The sequence below is a fragment of the Cyprinus carpio genome, chromosome B6, assembly GCF_018340385.1.
Source record: "Cyprinus carpio isolate SPL01 chromosome B6, ASM1834038v1, whole genome shotgun sequence".
NCBI classification, from domain to species: Eukaryota; Metazoa; Chordata; class Actinopteri; order Cypriniformes; family Cyprinidae; genus Cyprinus; species Cyprinus carpio.
This window is the reverse complement of record NC_056602.1, coordinates 12353333-12377464: the sequence shown is the minus strand read 5'-3', so window position 1 is coordinate 12377464 and position 24132 is coordinate 12353333. Positions and strand designations below refer to the sequence as shown.

Here is a 24132-nt window from a genome sequence, read left to right as displayed (position 1 = left end):
TCTAAGCTTCAGGGCTAGCCATTTTAAGTACACCAGAGGTCAGTCTCAAGGGACTGATTACCTTAGTAGACTCTCTGGCAGTGTGGAGACTAGGCATGGGCCGGTATGAGATTTTGACGGTATGATAACCTTAAGCAAAAATACCATGGTTTCGTGATATCACAGTATTGTTGTTACAGCTCTGAAATGTGTTATTTTTAAATGACTGGGTAAAAAAAAAAAAAAAATTCCACTGGACACAATATATTTTGTTTTTGAGCAACATACAGAATATTAGAAACAGTAGAATTAGTTTATTTTTTCGTTGATTTTATTCTTAAAAAGAAAAAATTAAGACTGACATCTTTATTTAACCTAAATCTGTAATTACAGTTATTTAATTGTAGTTATATAATTCATATACATATTTATATCATTTCATATCATTTAGTTATATAATAGTAATCATACACATAATTTGGTTTAATAATAACCCAATTTGAAGCAAAAACATAATGTTCTGACAAGCTTTGTGAAATTAAACTACAAGCCTGAATGAAACAAAGCTCTGGAACACCAGATACAGCATTTCCTTGGTTACCGCTGTAAACAAAGCTGCACTGCACTGAAACTGCTTTAATATGAACTATACAGAGACAAGAATCCTTATCTGGGTTTGGTGTGGGATTCGACCGCAATGCAGGCACATTTGTTTCCTGCTCGGATCAAGTCGACCCTCATAGCAGTCGCAAGAGTGAGAGAAGGCCGGTCACTCACTTGTCAAGCAGGTTCAGAAACTGCTGGGTCTGATGGCAGCTGCGTCCAATGAGATACCTTTTGGCCTGCTGTTCATGAGTGACCTTTTGGCCTGGTGTTTTCCCTTGAGGGGAAACCCACTTCACATGATCAAGGTCACACTGCAATGCTTTTGTGCCTTAGACATGTGGAGAAGGCCTTGGTTCTTGTCTCAGGGCCCGGTGTTAGGCACTCCTTGTCGTTGCATATGCTAACGATGGATACCTCTGCCGACGGATACCGAAGCTTCGTCTGTATGCCTCTCCCCGATCACTCGGGTTTCCGGGAGTTCTGGAGAGAGTGTTGCCAAATGGGTAGCCGGGCCAAGTGCACTTCTAGGACCTGATTTCCCTTCTTGATGACTCTCCCTGGAAGATTTTTGTCAGGAGGGATCTCCTCTCTTAGGCGGGGCCTTCCCCCCGCCGGGAGTTTTTGGAACTGTGGATGTGGCCCCTGAGGAGACACAGCTCATAAGTTCCAGTCTATCAACTGAGGTTGCTGAGACCATTCTCCAGTCCAGATTTCCCTCCATGTGGAAACTGTACTCCTTGAAGTGAACCTTCACTTCTTGACGCGGCAACCGCCAGTTCGACCCAGTTAACTGCCCAGTTGGTTCAGTGCTGGAGTTCTTGCAGGTATGATTCTCTGTTAAGTCAAGTCAAGTCACCTTTAATTATATAGCGCTTTAAACAAAACAGATTGTGTCAAAGCAACTGAACAACATTAATTAGGAAAACAATGTCAATAATGTAAAATGACAGTTAAAGGCAGTACATCATTGAATTCAGTGATGTCATAATGCAGCTCAGTTCAGTTTAAATAGTATCTGTGCAATCATTTGCAATCAAGTCAAAGATATCGCTGTAAATGAAGTGTCCCCAACTAAGCAAGCCAGAGGCGACGGCGGCAAGGAACCAAAATTTCATCGGTGACAGTTGGAGGAAAAACCTTGGGAGAAACCAGGCTCAGTTGGGGGGCCAGTTCTTCTCTGGCCAAATGAAACCCGCAGTTCAGTTCCAAGCTGCAGTAAAGTCAGATTTGCAGAGGACTCAACTGGTTCCTGTGGTCTTGTCCTGGTGGTCGTCTGAGACAAGGTCATTACAGGGGATCTGTATCTGGGGCTCATCTAGTTGTCCTGGTCTTTGCTGACATTCAGGGCTGTAGAGGTCCTTTCTAGGTGCTGATCCACCATCTGGGCTGGATGCGTACTGGATCCGGGTGACTGCAGTGACCATCTGACCTGGATACAGACTGGATCTGGTGGCTACGGTGACCTCGGAATAAGAGAGAAACAGACTTATATTAGTGTAGATGCCATTCTTCTAATGATGTAGCAAGTACATCGGGTGTTATAGGAAGTGTTCCCGGTTCCAGTTTACCTAATTAATGCAGCCTAAAAATCCTTTAACAGATTTGGATATTAGAAGCGTATTAGTGTGTTATGTGTAAGCCAGGTTAAAGAGATGGGTCTTTAATCTAGATTTAAACTGCAAGAGTGTGTCTGCCTCCCGAACAATGTTAGGTACGTTTTTGCAGAGTTTAGGCGCTAAATAGGAAAAGGATCTCCCACCCGCAGTTGACTTTGATATTCTAGGTATTATCAAATTGCCAGAGTTTTGAGAACGCAGCGGACGTGGAGGACTATAATGTAACAAGAGCTTGTTCAAATACTGAGGTGCTAAACCATTCAGGGCTTTATAAATAATATTATAGAATTGGGGTAGTAATTTAGGAGGGGAAAATACTATGAAATTACAAATGGCATGGGATTTTAAAGCATTAACAACTGAAGGTCTACTTATGAAACAGTCAATAAAGCATTTTTTAAACAATGGCACATTAAATTTTTATACTACAATATTACTTCAACCATATAGCCTGTGAATAAATAAAATGCATACTTTTCAATGAAAAAACACTTACAGATTGTAGGTTGCTTCTGGTGTTTGGATTTGTACTTCAATATAATGAGCTCCAAGTTTAAGAATAGCCTACACTAGGTTTGGGTTTTTTTTTTTTTTTTTTTTTTTTAGTCTCTATTTAACAGCATTAGCACAATGAAATACGTCTTCCTTCAGGTAGACTGAATGTTTTCCTGCTGTGCTAAATGTTAGGCTCATGATCAATGAGTTGTATTCGCTCAAACTGATTTAGTAAAATCAAACCGCTGATGGTGAAGCTGAGTCAGTTAGCGCGAGTCACGCTCGCTGTGAAACGAGAGCAGCTGACGGAGGATTCCGCTTGGTCTTAAAGCCTTCCTCAAACACTTACGATCACAAATAACAATGATTTTCACAAAAATAAGGATTAATTATCAATTGATAATTTGTTATTATTTTGGTCTATTGAAATTAATAATATGGGCTGCGAGAAAATAATGAATAAAAAGAGAACGGCTGCTGTGAGTGCAGGCATGTTTCAGCCCAGTAACATGACAACACACCGTTCCTCGCGGGCAAAAAACAGACCGAGTTCTGTTCAGCTGGAGGGGGCTGTTGGGGGTAGTTCTGTATAGCTTGTGGGGGTTGAAATAAAGGTGTGAATTTCTTGCTCTTTCATATGGACAGTGTCTTATGGGGGTTTCAAACTTGCAGAGCAGGTTTTAGGACATTGGTTTTAGAACAACTTTAAAGAAAGGTTTGATCCACTTTAAATGTTGACTACTATATAGCGCAATAAAGTTTATTAGTTATTATAATTTAATTTCAGAGGAAGTTGCCTTAACTCAAAAAAAAAAGAAAAGAAAAAGATGCAAACTGTTGCATTAATTTTATTTTGTTGTGTCCATACAATATTTTTTAGAGTGTGAAATATAAATTCTCACAGAATGTAGCCTATTCTTAACCAATATATTGAACCACCTCTTTATGTTTTTCTAAATCCCAAACAGAGTCCAGACATCAGTAAAGTATCCGTCTATGAACATGTTTTATAGGCTATTTTAGATTTGGGAATACATATGTGTTACACATGTGACAAAAAACACCAGAGTTTTGGGAGACATTATATTTTGTAGACTTTATGTGATTTACAATGCACAAACCAGAAGCAACAATATCTGCAGAGAAGGGTTGGCCATTCTCAAAACATAAGATATCAATTTTATTTCAATTTTCGTTTTTGTGTTTCAGAGAAAAAATCAGTGTTAAGGCATCTCTCCATTACGGACCTTTCTGAAAGCAGAATTTATGCAAACGCGTATAAAATGCTTTAAAAACTTTAACAGAGATGTCTAGAGGGTATTCAATAGGTCTGCCCCCACGTAAGATTTTTCTAGTTACTAGTCGTTCATTTGTCATTATTCAACTAATCGCAGGTTTATATTAAATTTACATCTATAATCCATAATGAGCCTTAATATATTCCACGCTCAAGCACATGCATTAAGTTTGCCACAAAGCACAGGCAGAAGTAGCTTAATAATTGTGAAAAAGGAGACATTTTAATTATTTATTAATAAACAAATGTTTTCTTGTCGGCTGGAAGATAAATTCACATTGTTGGCTCTCTCCACATGGATGTGCCTTAGAGAGAAATGCAACCTTCACAGATTACATTATGCTTTCGTTTTGAATTGATTCGTTTACAAGACATTTCAAGCTTTCTATAGATATATTTCTCATGTATGTGAGACACCCCAATTTTAAGTTAATTCATTATCAGAAAAAAAATCAAGTGATCGAGATGGCGCCTCCCTGTCATGCACGCGCATTAATAATTTTCGCACAAACACATGCATTACAAAGAAAATCATTTTTTTTTAACATGCAATTATTCAAAATAAAACCAAAAAAGATTTGTAATGAAGATAAAATATGTAGACAAATAAGAATAAATGCAGCATCATGCCCGCCGCAAATCTTGCACTGATATTTTACGGAATATTATACACACCTGAATTTTAATGCGGCTGCAATTTATTTATTAATTTTTATTATTTATTTATTTATTTTATTTTTACTTAAATTATATGAAAGCAAGTAAAGAGGACTCTCTTTAAAATCACTGAAGTTGTCAATTAATGAAGCTATTTTTTACATCGTGTGCATTTTGTTGATTATAATGAGAGAACTTGAGTTTAACCCTCTGGAGTCTAAGGGTATTTTTGGGGCCTGGAGAAGTTTTGTCATGCCCTGACATTTGTGCTTTTTTCAGTTTCTTATAAATATCTAAATGGCTAAAGTCTAATCTCACTGTAATCAGCACAAACTAGGCTATAATAATATGTGAGCAGCATGTATGTACATGATTGTGTTTTTTGAGAAAAAAAAATGTTATGCGTGGTTAGTGAAAAACTAAAAAATGTTAAATCACTTGAATAAGGCAATAAAACACATACAGAAAATTGGTTCCCAGGAATTTTGAGAACTGGAGCTTGTAGCCTAGAATTTTTTTTTTCTAAATTATGTGAAAATCATCTTGTTTACTCACTTACAGAAAACAATATATTGATTTAAATTTTCTAAGACATTTTTTGTTGGTAAAAGCCATATGCGAGTAGGCGTCAACTATCATGAATTCACACCTGAGAAGACAAAGGCCTGCATAATGAGCTGCATAATGAGCCATTCAGTCAGCTGTGTCACTGAGAGGGATGAGTTACAAGAAAGAATGTGAGGACAAAATAAATCTATATAATTTTATGTTTGTAGTTTATTTAGAATATATTTAATTATCCAACAACATAATTTAATATTCACTTGTGAGTGCAGTTAAACAGTTTATTAGGAAAAATCAAAGCTGACTTTCAAACTGAATTTTTTGCATCATTACTCCAGTCACACAATCCTTCAGAAATCCTTTTAACAATCTTATTTTCTACAAAAAACATTTATTGTTATTATTATCATCATCATCATTATTATTATTATTATTATTATTATTATTAATGTTGAAAAGAGCTGAGAATATTTTTTTTTAGGTTTTTTAGGGGGGATAAATTGAAAGAACAGCAATGATTGTTACATTTGTTACAGTTACATTTATTGTTACATTTATATTATTTACATCAAGCTTTTGAATGGTATAGTAGTGTATATTGTTATTGAAACTTCATAATATTTCACTTGATTATACATTTAGTCAGGAATTATAGTTTGGAAAAAGTCTTTGGAAAAAGTCTAACTAGTAAAATGTTTACACGTTATGTGAGGACGTTTTATTAATCCGTCCATTCTTTAGAGTTTCAATGATTTAGCTAAATCGTGCAGGTTTAATTTATTAATTTCTTGTTTTAGTTAGGCCTAAATAATGGGAGCGAAATTATACAGTGCCTCACGTTTTACTAAAATAAAGAAAATAATTTATAAAACACGCAAGCCTAGCTCACTAAAATAGGCTATCACTTTGCATGTGAAAGTAAACCACAATTTCTTTTGAATAATATAACACATAATTCATATTATATAAATAATACTGCACACTATTTAAATGTGTCAAATCTAAAATATGGTGTAGAAAAAAATATAAGCACAGGCTCATAGGCTTGACATTTATCCTGCTTGAATTCGTTCTAAGAAACGCACATAACTTCATAAGTACTAAACTTTCATCTGTGAATATTAAATTAACTACAGTGTTTTTCTTTCATTTTCCCCGACTGCAGCCGTCAAATGTAACACATCGGTGAGGCAAAGCTGCAAATGCGGTGGTAGAACCATCATTTTGGATGGCCACCTACTGTAATATTCAGAGCCGCCTGCAGGCATGCTGCAGGTGTTTCCAAAGCGTTTTATACGTAACCTAGAGACGTTACCTATATATTATAAAACACTATTATAACAACTTAATTTTTTATTTATTATATTATATTATATATTTATTTCATTTTATATTATCATCTTACACATCTGGGTCTGCATTTTCTATAATGTATTTCTATAATAAAAATACATATCTGATATGACTTATTATATAATTAGCATCAAACCAACAATATAATTCTTCCTTCTTTATTCTCTGCTCAGAATGTCTTGTGTGTTAATCACTAACCAGAAGTGGACAGTAACGAAGTACATTTACTTGAGTACTGTACTTAAGTACACTTTTTGAGTATTTGTAATTTACTTAAGTATTATTTTTTCTGGAAACTTGCTACTTCAACTTCACTACATTTGAAAGACAAGTATCATACTTTTTACTCCACTACATTAAAGGGATACTCCACCCCAAAATGTAAATTTTGTCATTAATCACTTACCTCCACTCACCCCCATCCGCGCCAAAAGGATGCACTATTTCTACGTATATTTAGCTTTTATCCTTGTGATGTGGCTGGGGGTAAGTGGAGCTAATATGTCATAATTTTTGGTTCTAGTAAGAACTCTAGCTGCTGCATTTTGGACCAGCTGGAGTTTGTTTATTAAGTGTGCAGAACAGCCAACCAATAAAGCATTACAATAATCTAATCTTGATGTCATAAATTCATGGATTAACATTTCTGCATTTGACATTGAGAGAATAGGTCATAATTAAGATATATTTTTGAGATGGAAAAATGCAGTTTTACAAATGCTAGAAACATGTCTTTCTAAGGAAAGATTGCTATCAAATAGCACACCTAGGTTTCTAATGACGAAGAATTGTCAAAGCAGCCATCAAATCTTAGACAGTGTTCTAGGTTATTACATGCAGAGTTTTTAGGTCCTATAATTAACACCTATGTTTTAGCAGTATTTAGCAGTAAGAAATTACTCGTCATCCAGTTTTTTATATCGACTATGCATTCCGTTAGTTTTTCAAATTGGTATATTTTGCAGAGCTGCGAAAAAATATAGAGCAGGGTATCATTAGCATAACAGTGAAAGCTAACACCGTGTTTCCTGATGAAATCTCCAAAGGGTAACATGTAAAGCGTGAAGAGTAATGGCCCTAGTACTGAGCCTTGAGGTACTCCATACTGCACTTGTGATCGATATGATATCTCTTCATTCACTGCTATGAATTGATGGCGGTCATATAAGTACAATTTGAACCATGCTAATGCACTTTCAGTAATGCCAACAAAGTTTTCTAGTGTATTCAAAATAATGTTGTGGTCAATAGTGTCGAATGCAGTGCTAAGATCCAATAGCACTAATAGAGAGGTACAACCACGATCAGATGATAAGAGCAGGTCATTTGTAACTCTAATTGAGTTACAATCTATGATACGGTCTAAATCCTGACTGGAAATCCTCACAGATACCATTTTTCTCAAAGAAGGAATATAATTTTGAGGATCCTACCTTTTCTAGTATCTTGGACAGAAAAGGGAGATTCGAGATTGGTCTGTAATTAACTAGTTCTTTGGGGTCAAGTTTTGTTTTTTTGATGAGAGGCTTAATAACAGCCAGTTTGAAGGTTTTGGGGACATATTCTAATGCAGGGGTCTCCAACCCTGCTCCTGGAGAGCTACTGTTCTGCAGATTTCAGCTCCAACCCCAATCAAACACACCTGAAGCAGCTAATCAAGGTGTTCAGGGCTACTTGATAATTACAGACAGGTGTGTTGGAGCAGGGTTGGAACTGAAGTCTGCAGGATGGTAGCTCTCCAGGAGCAGGGTTGGAGATCCCTATCCTAATGACAATGATGAATTAATAATAGTCAGAAGAGGATCTATGCCTTCTGGAAGCACCTATTTTAGGAGGTTACATGGAATAGGGTCCAACATACATGTTGTTGGTTTAGATAATTTAACAAGTTTATACAGTTCTATCTCTCCTATAGTAGAGAATGAGTGGAATTGTTTCTCAGCCGACCTATAGCACACTATCTGATGCGATACTTTAGTTGGCGGCTGCATGGTTAAAATTTTATGTCTAATAGTATCGATCTTGGAAGTAAAATAGTTCATAAAGTCATTACTGCTGTACTGTTGGGAAATTTCAACAACTGTTGATGCTTTATTTTTCATTAATTTAGCCACTGTATTGAATAAATACCTGGGGTTATGTTTGTTTACTTCTAAAAGAGACAAAAAGTAATCAGATCTAGCAGTTTTTAACACTTTTTTTGTAGGATAGGTTATTTTCCCGCCAAGCAATATGAAATACCTCTAGTTTTGTTTTCCTCCAGCTGTGCTCCATTTTCCAGGCTGCTCTCATTAGGGTGCGAGTGTGTTCATTATACCAAGGTGGCAGACTGTTTTCCTTAATCTTCCTTAAGCGTAAAGGAGCAACTGTATCTAAAATGTTAGAAAAAGAGAGAGTCCATAGTTTATGTTACATCATCAAGTTGTTCTGAGGTTTTGGATATGCTAAGGAATTGGGATAAATCAGGAAGATTACTTACAAAGCAGTCTTTTGTAGTAGAAGTGATGGTTCTACCATACTTGTAACAAGGAGTAGAATTTACAGTTTTAGCTATATGAAGTTTTCACAAGACTAAATAATGATCTGAGATATCATCGCTTGGCTGCATAATTTCAACACCATCAACATCAATTCCATGTGACAGTATTAAATCTAGAGTATGATTTCAACGATGAGTAGGTCCTGACATGTGTTGTCTTACCCCAATAGAGTTCAAAATGTCTATGAATGCTGGTCCCAATGCATCTTTTTCATTATCAACATGGATATTAAAATCACCAACAATTAAAACTTTATCTGCAACTAGCACTGACTCGAATATAAAATCAGCACATTCTTTAATAAATTTATCATTAACGTGTTTCTCTGGATAATGTTATATGAAGCACCATTACCTCAAATGAGTTATAGTTGAAGCCCGTCCTCAGAGAAATACTGAAAACATTGTTATAAATTGAAGCAACATGTCCCCCTTTACCTTTTGGACGTGGCTCATGTTTATAACAGTAATCTTGGGGGGCAAAGACTCATTAAAAATAATGTAATCATCAGGTTTTAGCCAGGTTTCTGTCAAACAGAGCACATCTAGGTTATGATCAGTGATCATATAATTTATAAAAAGTGCTTTCGTAGAAAGGGACCTGACATTCAATAAGCCAAACTTTATCATTTGTTTATCCATATTACATCTGTTTTTATTTGTTGAACATCAATATAATTGTTACTCTTAATTTTTTTGTATATTCTAGCTTGGGGAGAAGTCTCTACAGTGTGATATCTAGGTGATAGGGTCTCTTTGTGCTGAGAATGAACTGATTTCTGTGGCGTGAGGCGACTAGCAGATGGTCGGTTTAGCCAGTCTGTCTGCTTCCTGACCTGGGCCCCAGTTAGTCAAGTGCAAACTCTAAGACTATGTGCCATATTTCTAGACAGAAGAGCGGCACCACCCCAGGAGGGACGAAAACCATCTCTTTTCAACAGGTCAGGTCTGCCCCAAAATCTCGTCCAATTGTCTGTGAAACCTATTTTATTCTGCAACTAGTCAAGGAAGTATATAACTCATTAACATTATTTTATTGTCAAAACACTGAACATACTGTAAATAATTTTTTTTTTTTTTTTTTTTTTTTTTTTTTTTTTTTTTTTTTTTTTTTTTTTTACAAACAAATGATCAATAAGTTGGTTAAATGATCACACAGGTCAAAATGTTTTAAATCAATAAGCAGAATCAGAGTTAGAATCGCTAAAATTCGAACCATACCCAACACTAGCCAAATGTTGTGAAGTTCACTATTTCTGAGCACTGATCAGTTGATGGCAAAATTCAAAAAGATGGTTCTTTGGCACAACGTGCACACCAATGGCCATACTGATAGAGTATGTTCCAGTTTTCTGAAAAGACTAAAGATTTGTTTTCTTTTCAGTGTTTGCCTAAATTGAACCATATCATATCCTTCAATATCTCTTTGAAAAAGAACTTTGTAACTTTTAAACAAGTATTAAAATGAGTTCAATATAGCTGTAGGAGTGTTAAATAAAAAATAAAGATGATTATCTTCATTCATTTGTTCCATTTCTATAGGTTTGGTAACATAAAAGCTCTTAATTCCAAAGATAATACAAGCTAATCAGTGTATTCAGTAGGTTGCATTAGTGGCATAAGGTATTGTAAGTATACAACAATGTGAGAATAAAACAATACATTTACTTTTTACTTTTGATACTTAAGTACTTTTAAAAGCATGTACTTTCATACTTTTACTTAAGTAAAAGCCTGTCTTTACAACTTTCACTTGTAGTGGAGTAGTATTTGACCAGTAATATCTGTACTTTCACTCAAGTAATGAAGTTGTGTACTTTGTCCGCCTCTGCCACTAACATGTGTTGAATGAACTTACTCCTGGACTCGTTTTTGGATCCAACATACCTCAAGTAAGCAAGGTTTAGGTTAATCAACCGAGAGTTTAGGGTTTAGCAGATGGTAAGTTAACCTTGGTTTCTGGAATACACCCCTGAACCAGCTGATCAAGGTGTTCAGGGTTACTTGATAATTACACACAGGTGTGTTGGAGCAGGGTTGGAATTGAAATCTGTTTTAGTGGGTACTGTAAGTCAAGTCAAGTCAAGTCATCTTTATTTATATAGCGCTTTAAACAAAAAAGATTGCGTCAAAGCAACTGAACAACATTAATAAGGAAAACAGTGTGTCAATAATGCAAAATGACAGTTAAAGGCAGTTCATCATTGAATTCAGTGATGTCATCATGCAGCTCAGTTCAGTTTAAATGGTATCTGTGCAATAATTTGCAATCAAGTCAACGATATCGCTGTAAACGAAGTGTCCCCAACTAAGCAAGCCAGATGCGACAGCGGCAAGGAACCAAAACTCCATCAGTGACAGAATGGAGAAAAAAACCTTGGGAGAAACCAGGCTCAGTTGGGGGGCCAGTTCTCCTCTGACCAGACGAAACCAGCAGTTCAATTCCAGGCTGCAGCAAAGTCAGATTGTGCAGAAGAATCATCTGTTTCCTGTGGTCTTGTCCCGGTGGTCTTCTGAGACAAGGTCTTTACAGGGGATCTGTCTCTGGGGCTCTAGTCCTGGTCTCCGCTGTCTTTCAGGGCTGTAGAGGTCCTTTCTAGGTGCTAATCCACCATCTGGGCTGGATACATACTGGATCCGGGTGACTGCAGTGACCCTCTGACTTGGATACAGACTGGATCTGGTGGCTACGGTGACCTCGGAATAAGAGAGAAACAGACTAATATGAGCATAGATGCCATTCTTCTAACGATGAAGCAAGTACATCGGGTGTTATGGGAAGTGTTCCCGGTTCCGGTTTACCTAATTAATGCAGCCTAAAAATCCTTTAACGGATTTGGATATTAGAAGTGTATGTTAGTGTATGTTAGTATGTTATGTGTAAGCCAGGTTAAAGAGATGGGTCTTTAATCTAGATTTAAACTGCAAGAGTGTGTCTGCCTCCCGAACAATGTTAGGTAGGTTATTCCAGAGTTTGGGCGCTAAATAGGAGAAGGATCTGCCACCCGCAATTGACTTTGATATCTCTAGGTATTATCAAATTGCCAGAGTTTTGAGAACGGAGCGGACGTGGAGGACTATAATGTGGAGGACTAGAGCATGAAAAAAAAGCACATTTACCAGCTTGTTAGGTCAATATATATATATATATATATATATATATATATATATATATATATATATATATATATATATATATATATATATATAGCTGTACATATATACATACTGTACGTAGGCATAAATCTGTATGTAAACATGCTCAAAAACATTTCAGAATCCTCCTGACTCCTCCTGACTCTCATAGTATGAGCCTCCAAGCAGTGGGTTGCCTTGTTTAAAGCACAAATTGCTTTGTTACTGTCACATTATATGGAAGCGTAGCAGGATACTGCCCAGGCCCTGATAAAAACAGTGGATTCAGCCCCATCTTGGACATAAGGCCTACTGAGTTGTGCACTATCAGAGCACTCATGCATATGAGTGTGTTTAAAGAGACCTTCACACTAAAATGGCCAAGGTACTAGATTTTGTCAATGGAACTGAAACATTATTGCTTATCTCAATAACCTTGCCTTTTATGTAAGTGCACTTATGCACGTTCCTATGCTTGGGCTTCAACACTGCCACATGTGCGTAGTTGTTCAGGGAGGGTCCTCAAGGGAGCATTGCAGAGTATGTGGAGTGGGTGCTGGTTTCATGCGGTTCATCTATGACTGCCGGATCAGCGGACAACAACACCAGCCCCACTCTGGACCCAGAGCCCAGCCCACCATCACCCCGCTGTCCAAAGGATCAGCCAGAGTCCACCGCAGACAGAGAGCCAAAGCTCACTGCGACCAACAAGTCATTGCCAGAGAGAGCAACAGAGCTGAGGATCACCCCAGACCTAGAGCCTCACATGACGTCTGACCAGGTGTGAGAGCCGGCAACAATGCACACGATGGTGGATAAGACAGCGAGGGCACAGTGGAAAGCCCCGCCCACCATACCACCACTGAGGATGAGCTGAAGTAGGACTCGGGAGAATTAATAGACTGTTATTCTAATATACCCTGTCTTCTTCTGTCATCATCTGAACTCTCTGCCTGTTTTATTATGGCCAAGGAGGCCATTTACGAATTACCTATCCCGTCATGACCATGGAGGTCAGTTTTGAACTGTCTGTCTTGCTTGAAACTGTCTGTTTGTCCCATCACAACCATGGAGGTCAGTTTTGAACTGTCTGTCTTGCTTGGAACTGTCTGTTTGTCCCATCACAACCATGGAGGCCAGTTTTGAACTGTTTGTCTGCCCTGAACTGTCTGTGTGTCCTACCACGACAACAGAGGTCATTCCCCTGTTCGCTGCACTCCGGTATTGGGAGTGACGATCTCGGATCCCGGAACACCCTCCCTCTCCTGCCTCCTCGTATCACCACTGCTTTCTCAGCCCCGCCATCTTCTGCCCCTTTGTCACTGCTTCCTGTCAGCCCCTCAACCCACCATCTGTGTTGTGGGTTCGTCTTGGGTCAGTCTACATCAAATTTCAACTTTGTGCGTTTTTTGACATGCAGTGTACAGGGGGTACGAGAAGCGATTAGCAATCAGTTGGTCTAATGGATTTCTGTCAGAAATTTTGGTTGCCCTTCGTGAGAGTACCGGACAGTTGAAGCAGTGTTTTTCCCCTCACTGCACCTGTGTGAAAACAGAAGCGAAACCATGGGGACATGGCATGAGTTTTGGGTGGAAGCGATGGAGGCCACACAGTTCTGGATTCAGGGGGTCCCACATGTTTATTTCACATGTATAGTGTGAGCAGTCAAGTTGCAGCTCGATAAATGGAGAGGAGGTAATTCAGACTTTGCTACGACAATCTGGCACTTATGAAACAGCTACTGTAAGTATGTTTTGTGATTAAAGTATTTGCTATTGACTGTTCAAATGTGGAGTTTTGCGTGTTGTGTGTGTGTGTGTGAGAGAGAGAGAGAGAGAGAGAGAGGGCGACACAGTGGAGTCAGCTGTCTTAACTGTCGGGCTGTAGTACTCGAGTCCGGTCTCAGACTCGAATCCGGACTCGAGACATTTTTCTATCATCTCGAACTTGTCTCGTACTCGTTGGTGTTTTCACTCAGACCTGTCTCGGACTTGGTCATTGGACTCGCAAAATGTTCTCGTTGGTCTCGACTGAGTCCAGCAATATGCTTTTTTCTCCTTAAAAACAAAACCACATTTGCATGTCGCACTTGAAAACATGTGGAAAACGCTAGGCACACCGTTTTTCCCTTTTATCCAAAGCACTCTGTAGCCTGCGCTCTATGCTTGTGCTCCAGTGGCATCTGCCGTTGCTAAGCAACCATGACCTTCTCTCCATGAAGATGCAGAAGTTTCAGCAAAGGATAAATGGATTTCCAGCACTAAAAATCCCTTGCAGTAGCTCTGCTAATAAATTCATTTAAAAATGGCTATCCTTGTACAGCTATGATCAGCTGTTTCTCCATCTTGGCTTAGTTTTCAATTTTGTTACGGGAAAGGATGAAGCTGATTTGTTGATTCTTGTCACATGACCAGCAGTGCATTTGCTGCGTTCTGAAATGTTTAAATGTTTCTAATTTAATTTTCTACCTGTTAGATTGTGTTTTATTAACGTCTACACCTTCATAGCCTTAAACTTACCCTTTACAATAATGAAATACTAATTAATGTTGTACAATGTGACAAATTAGGCTGTATTTATTTGCGCATGCCCAGAAGTGCTAAACGTATCCCTACTAGCTTTATCCGTGCGCATGCGTCATATCCCGAGCTTTGCGTGTGTGCGCTGCGCCAAGGTATCAGTCATTTAATTTTTTGACCACAGACATGATGTCAGCAAACAGCAGCATTATAAAGTAAATTAAATGTAAATAAAGTACATAAAAAATCATTTTATCCTACAGCTACAAACTCGGTCCTAGGGGGCCAGTGTCCTGCAGAGTTTAGCTCCAACCCTAATTAAAACCAACTTGAACCAGCTAATCAAGCTCTTACTAGACACACTAGAAACTTCTAGATAGGTCTTTTAAGGACAGTTTGAGCTAAACTCTGCAGGGCATTGGCCCTCCAGGATCTAGTTTGGAGACCCGTGTCCTACAGAGTTGTTACTTCGCACATACTTTTTGATCATTACAAATAATATTGTAAAATTATTTTCTTAGAATAGGAGATATGTTGTCAAGTCAAGTCAAGTCACCTTTATTTATATAGCGCTTTAAAAAAGATTGCGTCAAAGCAACTAAACAACATTAATTAGGAAAACAGTGTGTCAATAATGCAAAATGACAGCTGAAGGCAGTTCATCATTGAATTCAGTGATGTCATCATGCAGCTCAGTTCAGTTTAAATTGTATCTGTGCAATAATTTGCAATCAAGTCAATGATATCCCCAGGGGCGGACTGGCCATCGGGAGCACCGGGACATTTCCCGGTGGCCTGATGGTCATTCTGGCCTGCCGGCTGCCGCTGTGCAGTCGATCAAGCTGACGTGCAATAGGCTGGTATGCAACTGCGAATTAATTGACGGACTTATGAATCTACGAATCAGGCAATCGCAGAGTGAAAATGACACCACCACATGACCCAACATCAGCGAAGCACTGCCTAATTGGCTATATCCAGAGGCATGCTTCATCTTAGAAAACCGTGCAAAAAATGGAGCGTAAAAGCAAAGGAGGAGCAGACGAACGTATAAATAGGAGAAAAGCCCTGGCCACAGACGCAGCAAGTTGATGCAAAATCCCAGCCATGTTCGCTAGTAAGGGAGCAAGTCGGTCAGAATTACATTTACATTATATTTACTAGGGGTACCCCAGACAGCAACATGTTGTTGGCCAAGATCAGGCCCACATCTGGCCCACGTGAAATCCATGCGGGCCACATGTGGGCCAGATCTGGGCCGAAACTACTTGCTGTCTGGGGTCGGACGGTTCACTGAAAAAAATCGAACTGTTCGGTTCTCCACCACACACGGTTCGGCACGCGCTGGGAGCGCTGTTCAATTTAAATCTGACAAAGCATCTGTAATATGGTTTACTATAAATAACATGTAAAACAAACAGGGTTCAATTAATATATTCCTGTTGATGGATGAACATTCTGGCTTCCCAGACATTACAACAACAGCGATGAAAAAAAAAATAATAAAAAGAAAATAAACCCGCGGACAAACCATTCACTCTTGTTCTATACGAATACGAACACTGGATCAGTGCATTATTTTAAATTGACAGTCTTTATATTAATCGAACAGCAACAACAAATAAATCACTCACTGGTCTTGACTGAACAGCTTTTGTAACTTTAATAAAGAATAATCTTTAATTTATAGTCCAAAATGCAATGCTGTTATACATTTGATTACTTTATTCAATTTCTGTACCTAAAAACTGCTATACCTACCTAAAAAACCCTGAAAGTCAGTTTATTTTATTTGTATCTTTACTCTATTGTATTTATTTGTGCTGTTGCTTGTAGTTAGAATATTCTTAATAATATGATAAAATATATATTTTATATATATATATATAGTATAGTTTTTCCATAAACATAGCACATACAACGGTAGCAAAACAGTGACTCTAAAACCGTGAAACAAACCGAACCGTGAAAAAGTTGAACTGTTCCACCCCTTATATTTACGTAATCATTTGGCAGACGGACGCTTTCATCCAAAGCTACTTACAATATATAAAAACTATTCTAAAAAAAAATAATACAAACATATATAATGATAGAAGTTTTAAAAGAGCATCTTAATGACAAACTAGCACACTGTTTTACATATGGGGACACAGAATTTTTTTAGTACCAAATTTGACCAGAAATTTAGATTTTCCATTTCTAGCCTACAACATGTAGCCTATGTTTATTTATTTATTTTGAAGGTGTAGAAGGAAGCAACAGCGCTCCTGCTGTGGAACAAGAGGGAGTGGACAGTTCAGCTTTTGAGTCAGAGCAGGAACCTTCAGGTAAAGTTTAACCTATAAGCAAAACTAAACGTGCTGGCTATACTCTTTGAACAATATGTGCTTTTATGATTTATAAGATCATCAGTAGTAGGACTGTGATCATGGGGACATTTGATGGCTGCACAATTAATATAGATTATTGAAAGTGCTTATTTCATATTGCAGAGAAACTATATGTGCAGAGTGAGAGAGAGGGGGATTCAGGGAAAGATGATATAGATGATGTATTCCTAGTGAGTTTTTGAGGGTTTATTTATTTATCCATTCATATTATGTATGGTAATCTACCCGTTACTGGAACTAACAGGGTTAGCCTAAAAGTTTAGCAGTCTGGTGGACACATGAATAGGGTGGTGGTGACTGCAGCAACAGAGGTGGCCTGGGGTGGAGTCAAATTCCCGGCCTGATTTACTGTCCCAGTCCGCCACTGGATATCGCTGTAAATGAAGTGTCCCCAACTAAGCAAGCCAGAGGTGAAAGCGGCAAGGAACCAAAACTCCATCGGTGACAGAATGGAGAAAAAACCTTGGGAGAAACCAGGCTCAGTCGGGGGGCCAGTTCTCCTCTGACCAGACGAAACCAGCAGTTCAATTCCAGGCTGCAGCAAAGTCAGATTGTGCAGAAGAATCATCTGTTTTCTGTGGTCTTGTCCCGGTGGTCGTCTGAGACAAGGTCTTTACAGGGGATCTGTCTCTGGGGCTCTAGTTGTCCTGGTCTCCGCTGTCTTTCAGGGCTGTAGAGGTCCTTTCTAGGTGCTGATCCACCATCTGGGCTGGATACGTACTGGATGCGGGTGACTGCAGTGACCCTCTGACTTGGATACAGACTGGATCTGGTGGCTATGGTGACCTTGGAATAAGAGAGAAACAGACTAATATTAGCGTAGATGCCATTCTTCTAATGATGTAGCAAGTACATTGGGTGTTATGGGAAGTGTTCCCTGTTCCGGTTTAACTAATTAATGCAGCCTAAAAATCCTTTAACAGATTTGGATATTAGAAGCGTATTAGTGTGCTATGTGTAAGCCAGGTTAAAGAGATGGGTCTTTAATCTAGATTTAAACTGCCTCCCGAACAATGTTAGGTAGGTTATTTCAGAGTTTGGGCGCTAAATAGGAAAAGGATCTGCCGCCCGCAGTTGACTTTGATATTCTAGGTATTATCAAATTGCCAGAGTTTTGAGAATGGAGCAGACGTGGAGGACTATAATGTAACAAGAGCTCATTCAAATACTGAGGTGCTAAACCATTCAGGGCTTTATAAGTAATAAGCAAGATTTTAAAATCTATACGATGTTTGATAGGGAGCCAGTGCAGTGTTGACAAAACCGGGCTAATATGATCATACTTCCTGGTTCTAGTAAGAACTCTAGCTGCTCATTTAACTGGAGTTTGTTTACTAAGCGTGAAGAACAACCACCCATTAAACAATTACAATAATCTAACCTTGAGGTCATAAACGCATGGATTACCATTCCTGCATTTGACATTGAGAGCATAGGCCGTAATTTAGATATATTTTTGAGATGGAAAAATGCAGTTTTACAAATGCTAGAAACGTGGCTTCTTATCAGGTTCCTAACTGATGACAAAGAATTGACAGAGCAGCCATCAAGTCTTAGACAACGTTCTAGGTTATTACATGCAGAGCTTTTAGGTCCTATAATTAACACCTCTTTTTTTCAGAATTTAGCAGTAAGAAATTACTCGTCATCCATTTTTTTATATCGACTATGCATTCCATTAGTTTTTCAAATTGGTATGTTTCGCCGGGCCGCGAAGAAATATAGAGCTGAGTATCATCAGCATAACAGTGAAAGCTAACACCGTGTTTCCTGATGATATTTCCCAAGGGTAACATGTAAAGCTTGAAGAGTAACGGCCTTAGTACTGAGCTTTGAGGTACTCCATACTGCACTTGTGATCGATATGATACCTCTTCATTCACTGCTACGAATTGATGGCGGTCATATAAGTACGATTTAAACCATGCTAATGCACTTCCCATTAATGCCAACAAAGTGTTCTAGGCTATGCAAAAAAATGGTGTGGTCAATAGTGTCGAACGGAGCACTAAGATCCAATAGCACTAATAGAGGGATACAACCACGATCAGATGATAAGAGGAGGTCATTTGTAACTCTAAGGAGAGCAGTCTCAGTACTATGATACGGTCTAAATCCTGAATGAAAATCCTCACAGATAGCATTTTTCTCTAAGAAGGAATATAATTGTGAGGATACTACCTTTTCTAGTATCTTGGACAGAAAAGAGAGATTTGAGATCGGTCTATAATTAACTAGTTCTTTGGGGTCAAGTTGTGGTTTTTGAATGAGAGGCTTAATAACAGCCAGTTTGAAGGTTTTGGGGACATATCCTAATAAAAATGAGGAATTAATAATAGTCAGAAGAGGATCTATGACTTTTGGAAGCACCTCTTTTAGGAGCTTAGATGGAATAGGGTCTAACACACATGTTGTTGGTTTAGATGATTTAACAAGTTTATACAGTTCTTCCTCTCCTATAGTAGAGAATGAGTGGAACTGTTCCTCAGGGGATCTATAGTGCACTGTCTGATGTGATACTGTAGCTGACGGCTGCATGGTTACAATTTTATCTCTAATAGTATCGATTTTAGAAATAAAGTAGTTCATAAAGTCATTACTGCTGTGATGTTGGGAAATGTCAACACTTGTTGATGCTTTATTTTTTGTTAATTTAGCCACTGTATTGAATAAATACCTGGGATTATGTTTGTTTTCTTCTAAAACAGACGAAAAGTAATCAGGTTTAGCAGTTTTTAATGCTTTTCTGTAGGATAGGTTACTTTCCCTCCAAGCAGTACGAAATACCTCTAGTTTTGTTTTCCTCCAGCTGCGCTCCATTTTCCGGGCTGCTCTCTTTAGGGTGCGGGTGTGCTCATTATACCATGGTGTCAGACTGTTTTCCTTAACCTTCCTTAAGGTTGCTGTCTCTCGCATCACATACATTATCAATAGTTAATTATGTGGTCTTTAAGAGGATCCTTTTTTTCTATCATTTGGACTCGGTCTTGACTTGGACTCAAAACTTTTGGACTTGGACTTGACTTGGACTCGAACCTCTTTGGACTCGGTCTTGACTTTGGTCTGGACTAGTCCTGGTCTTGGACTTGTCTTGGACTCGACAAAGCTGGACTTGACTACAGCTCTACTTAACCGTCCGTGGCTTGTGTACTGCAAACACATACAAGCATCATCATCTGCCATGCGACTCTGTTTCCCTTTCGGGCTTAAACTGATCGTAAAACTAAAGACATTATTAACATTAAAGTCTTTACATTTATTTTGAAAGATGAAGCTCGCGATTATGGAAAGGGGCATTACATTTCCGACGAGTGCTTGTGGTGTTCAGCCAATCACAATGCACTGGGTCAGTTGGCCGATCAGAGCAGACTGCACTTGTCAGAAGGAGGGACTTTGTAAAAAAATGATGCGTTTGAGAGATGCGGGGCATAGAGGACCTACAATAAAGTACAGTATTTGCAAAATAATGTTGTTGTTTTTTTTTTTTTAACATTAAAGCATGTCAACATATTCTGTTACACCAAATACAAAAAAAATAATGATCTTTAAAAAAGCATCATATGACCCCTTTAACAAAAATGTTGCTGAAATTGTACAGTGTATGCCCAACATAAGGGGACTGAAAAGGTAAGCGGAAGAATAAGAATGGAGAAACATTTCAACAAAAAAGTCCTAAACACAAGACAGGGGAACACAAAACTGGGATTGTGACAGCAGGTTCGAATAAATCTGTCATGAAAACAAGACAGTATATTAGCTGAGATATTGTTTTCCATAAGAAAAACTTACATGTACTGTACTTCACCTGATACATATCCACACAAACAGATATTTAAATCAGATCAAATCAAAAGCTTGTGAATCAGAATTGAATCAATTCATAAAACATTTCAATACCCAGCCCTATTTTTTATGTGCACAAGGAGACTGACACATATGGCATTCCATTAATTAATATTGATGCAAATTCCACCTGTTTTTTGTCTTACCACCAGCTAAAAAATTATTTCTCAACTACTTGATTGAAAAAGCATGTTAATCTTCAGCAGCCAGTTAATCAATTAATCATTGTCTTGAAACTTTCAGTATACATATAGGATGCCTGAATGACGCTGTGTACTGGACTAGAATCTTAATTCCTCTTTTAATAATTGACTATGCTTCAAGGTTGTCTACTGTTCAAGAAACATTTTCTGCCATTGTGAACTTGAAAACCTTTTTTTAACTCCTCCTAGGCCATTTTCCTGATTAACAAGAAAAAAAGTTAAATGTTTTTAGCTGTGTTTGACAGTTTGACAAAACAGGCAAAACACCTGTATGCATAGCATACACAGGATCCATTTTTGTAGATATGGCTTGTTTGGTAATGTTCTTCACACATGTGTTTGGACCCCTGATGATGCATATAAATGTACATGCCTCTCTTCAAGGTCACTGAAATCTTTCCCATTTTGAATAAATGCTATGCTTTATGGTCATAAGTTTAGCAAAGAGTTATTTTAGTGAATGTCCAATGAGTGTCCAGCCACCCTTCTCTCTGGTTTTCCACAGCCAAGGTCACCCATGCCAGGCTGTGCTGCCCTGCGCTTAATGGTCTTGTCAATGTGTGACAAAAGCCATTAAGATTTAGGGTGATAGTACAGCTGAAAATGCTGAGGATCACACTTTTCATTACCTTGACCAAATGGCTTTGCAGCACAGGAACTTAATACATGTGTACTATGTTTGTGTGTGTGAAACGGTTACTATGTTTGTCTGTGTGGAACATTAATGTTGACGTCCTTTCTGTCATACAATGAAAAAATAAAACAATATTACCATCTAAGTCTACAATCACTTCAAATTATCTGTGATATTTTTTTGTAAGACTTAAAACAATGAAGGACTTGTTTAGCTAATTGAATACATTCTAATACTCTCTCCCTCTTTGCCTCTTTAGCCAGAAGATTTTGAGGCTGTTCATTCCCACACCTTCAAGGCTAAGTCCTTTAAAAAGGCCAAGAGTTGTGCAGTATGCAAGCAGGCTTTGACGAAGGAGGGCCTGGTCTGCAAAGGTCAGTACTGCCATTAGAACAGATTTTATTAAGTTACTAATATGTTGTTGATATACTAGGCTTCAGCACCTCTCCTTGGATATCTTCTCAAAGGGACTTTGTTAATTAACTCTGGTTATCCACGGCTGGTTACTGAATTAATGTTTTTGATATTAATTGTTTATTTAAACAATGTGAAACAACAAAACACCAATATTTATTATTAAATATATTTATGTCTGTGCACAAACTGTTAGCCATACCAACAAAAAGTTACATTACCTACTGTAGGAACTAGTGTCAAAAAAAGAAGCCTCTTTGGATTGCAGACATACAAGATTGAAGTGGGGTAGCTACTGTAGCTTGACCAAAATACCACAGAGCTGGACTAACTCACTAGCCACCTATTAATCTTTTGTTTCTTTTATCATCACACTGTCCTTGCCTGTTTCCTCTTTTTTTTTTCTTTCTTCTTCTAATTGACAACATTTGTGATACAGTGAATTTTATTAAAATTGATGCAGAACAGAACGTCAACCACAGCAGAACACCCAGAAATATCTGGGGCCAGATTTTCTAAACAGTGCAAATAAGTGTTAGAGTGCAATCCCATAATAGTGGCAATAAGAGTGAAAAATTCTAATAACAATGAAAATCTACTAATAATGTGAAAATAAAAGAACATAGATGGAGCCAGCTTATTTCCATAATGATGAATAATGGAATCTATGAAGAGCAGTGCAAATTACTGTACAGTCCCAAATGAGCATAGCCGATCATAATCCGGTGCATGTAATGTACAGTAACAACACAGGTGCAAAATAGGGTAAAACATTTTAAACTAAAAGTTTTTCAGCATTAAATAATGGTGCAAATACCATAAGCTGACTACCCCAAACTTAGTAAATTACCTTGTGGGATTGATTTAAATAGCCTACTCTCCACGCATAAATTGTAATTTTTAAGAGAAACTCCTAAAGTTTGCAAGAGAGTTTAGTTTGATGCCAAATACCGTAAGTAAATCTAGTCATTGGAGCATTATTGTAATGTAAAGCATTTTTAAAGAACTTTATTTGATTCCAACAAAACTAATCTTTCAGTGATTAAATCTTATTAAATGTTTATCATTTGTTTCATAAAAATGTACAAGCAGATATTTTATTACATAAGAACATACCAAACTCTATAGCTGGAGAAAGCATAACTGTCAGCTAGGATAATGTGTGCCTCTTAACCAAACAGATTATAGCCTTGACATTAGTGAATCACTTTCTGAGTTTACAACAGTCAAAGTGCCATAAACTGAAATCTCAGCTGGCACACAACGTCATAAGTCGTTGATATTTGGTTACATTTTGGTTGTGACGTCGGGTGACCAAAATTCAGTGTCAATTCAACATCTTATATCAATGTTAATTTGATGTCCAATACCAACGTCAACCTGATGACCAGTTCTCACTATTAACTATTTTCTTATTAGCATCCCTATTAATAACATATTGGCTGTTTATTAGTACATATAAATCACATATTCTGTATGACCATATTATACATTCCTAATCAATACCTAAACTTAACTACTACCTTACTAACTATTAATAAACAGCAAATTAATAGTTTATTGAGACAAAAGTTGTAGTTAATGGTTTGTTAATAGTGAGAATTGGACCTTAAAATAAATTGTGACCGATTATTTTAAGTTAAATGCAAATGATCATGCCGGCACCTCCAAGTTAACTTTCATGCAGTAAGTTTGCTACTGTTCAACTTCGCACAATTTGCACAAACACTTGAATAGCGCACATTTTTCTAGGTTAACATTAAAGCAAGCAGCCATGTAATGATGTTACTACTTACATGTTTCAGATGATAAGCCACCTTTGCGTTGAGATGAACGAAATAAACGTTTGCTTGTCCCGACCGATGTACTGTAATTACCACACTGA

General features: G+C 37.8%; 1 protein-coding gene across 10 annotated transcripts in view; it reads left to right on the top strand.

Annotated features, from left to right (window-relative positions):
* tns1a (tensin 1a) overlaps window positions 1-24132 on the top strand; it is a 121779-nt gene that overhangs the window by 20444 nt on the left and 77203 nt on the right. For 8 of the 10 annotated variants that reach the window (XM_042725727.1, XM_042725729.1, XM_042725728.1 and 5 more), the window contains one exon: window positions 22093-22207. In XM_042725727.1, coding sequence (XP_042581661.1) covers window positions 22093-22207 — 115 coding nt within the window. Of the gene's footprint in view, window positions 1-22088; window positions 22208-24132 lie in introns of those variants that run through there. The other 2 variants (XM_042725734.1, XM_042725735.1) reach the window with 1 other exon arrangement.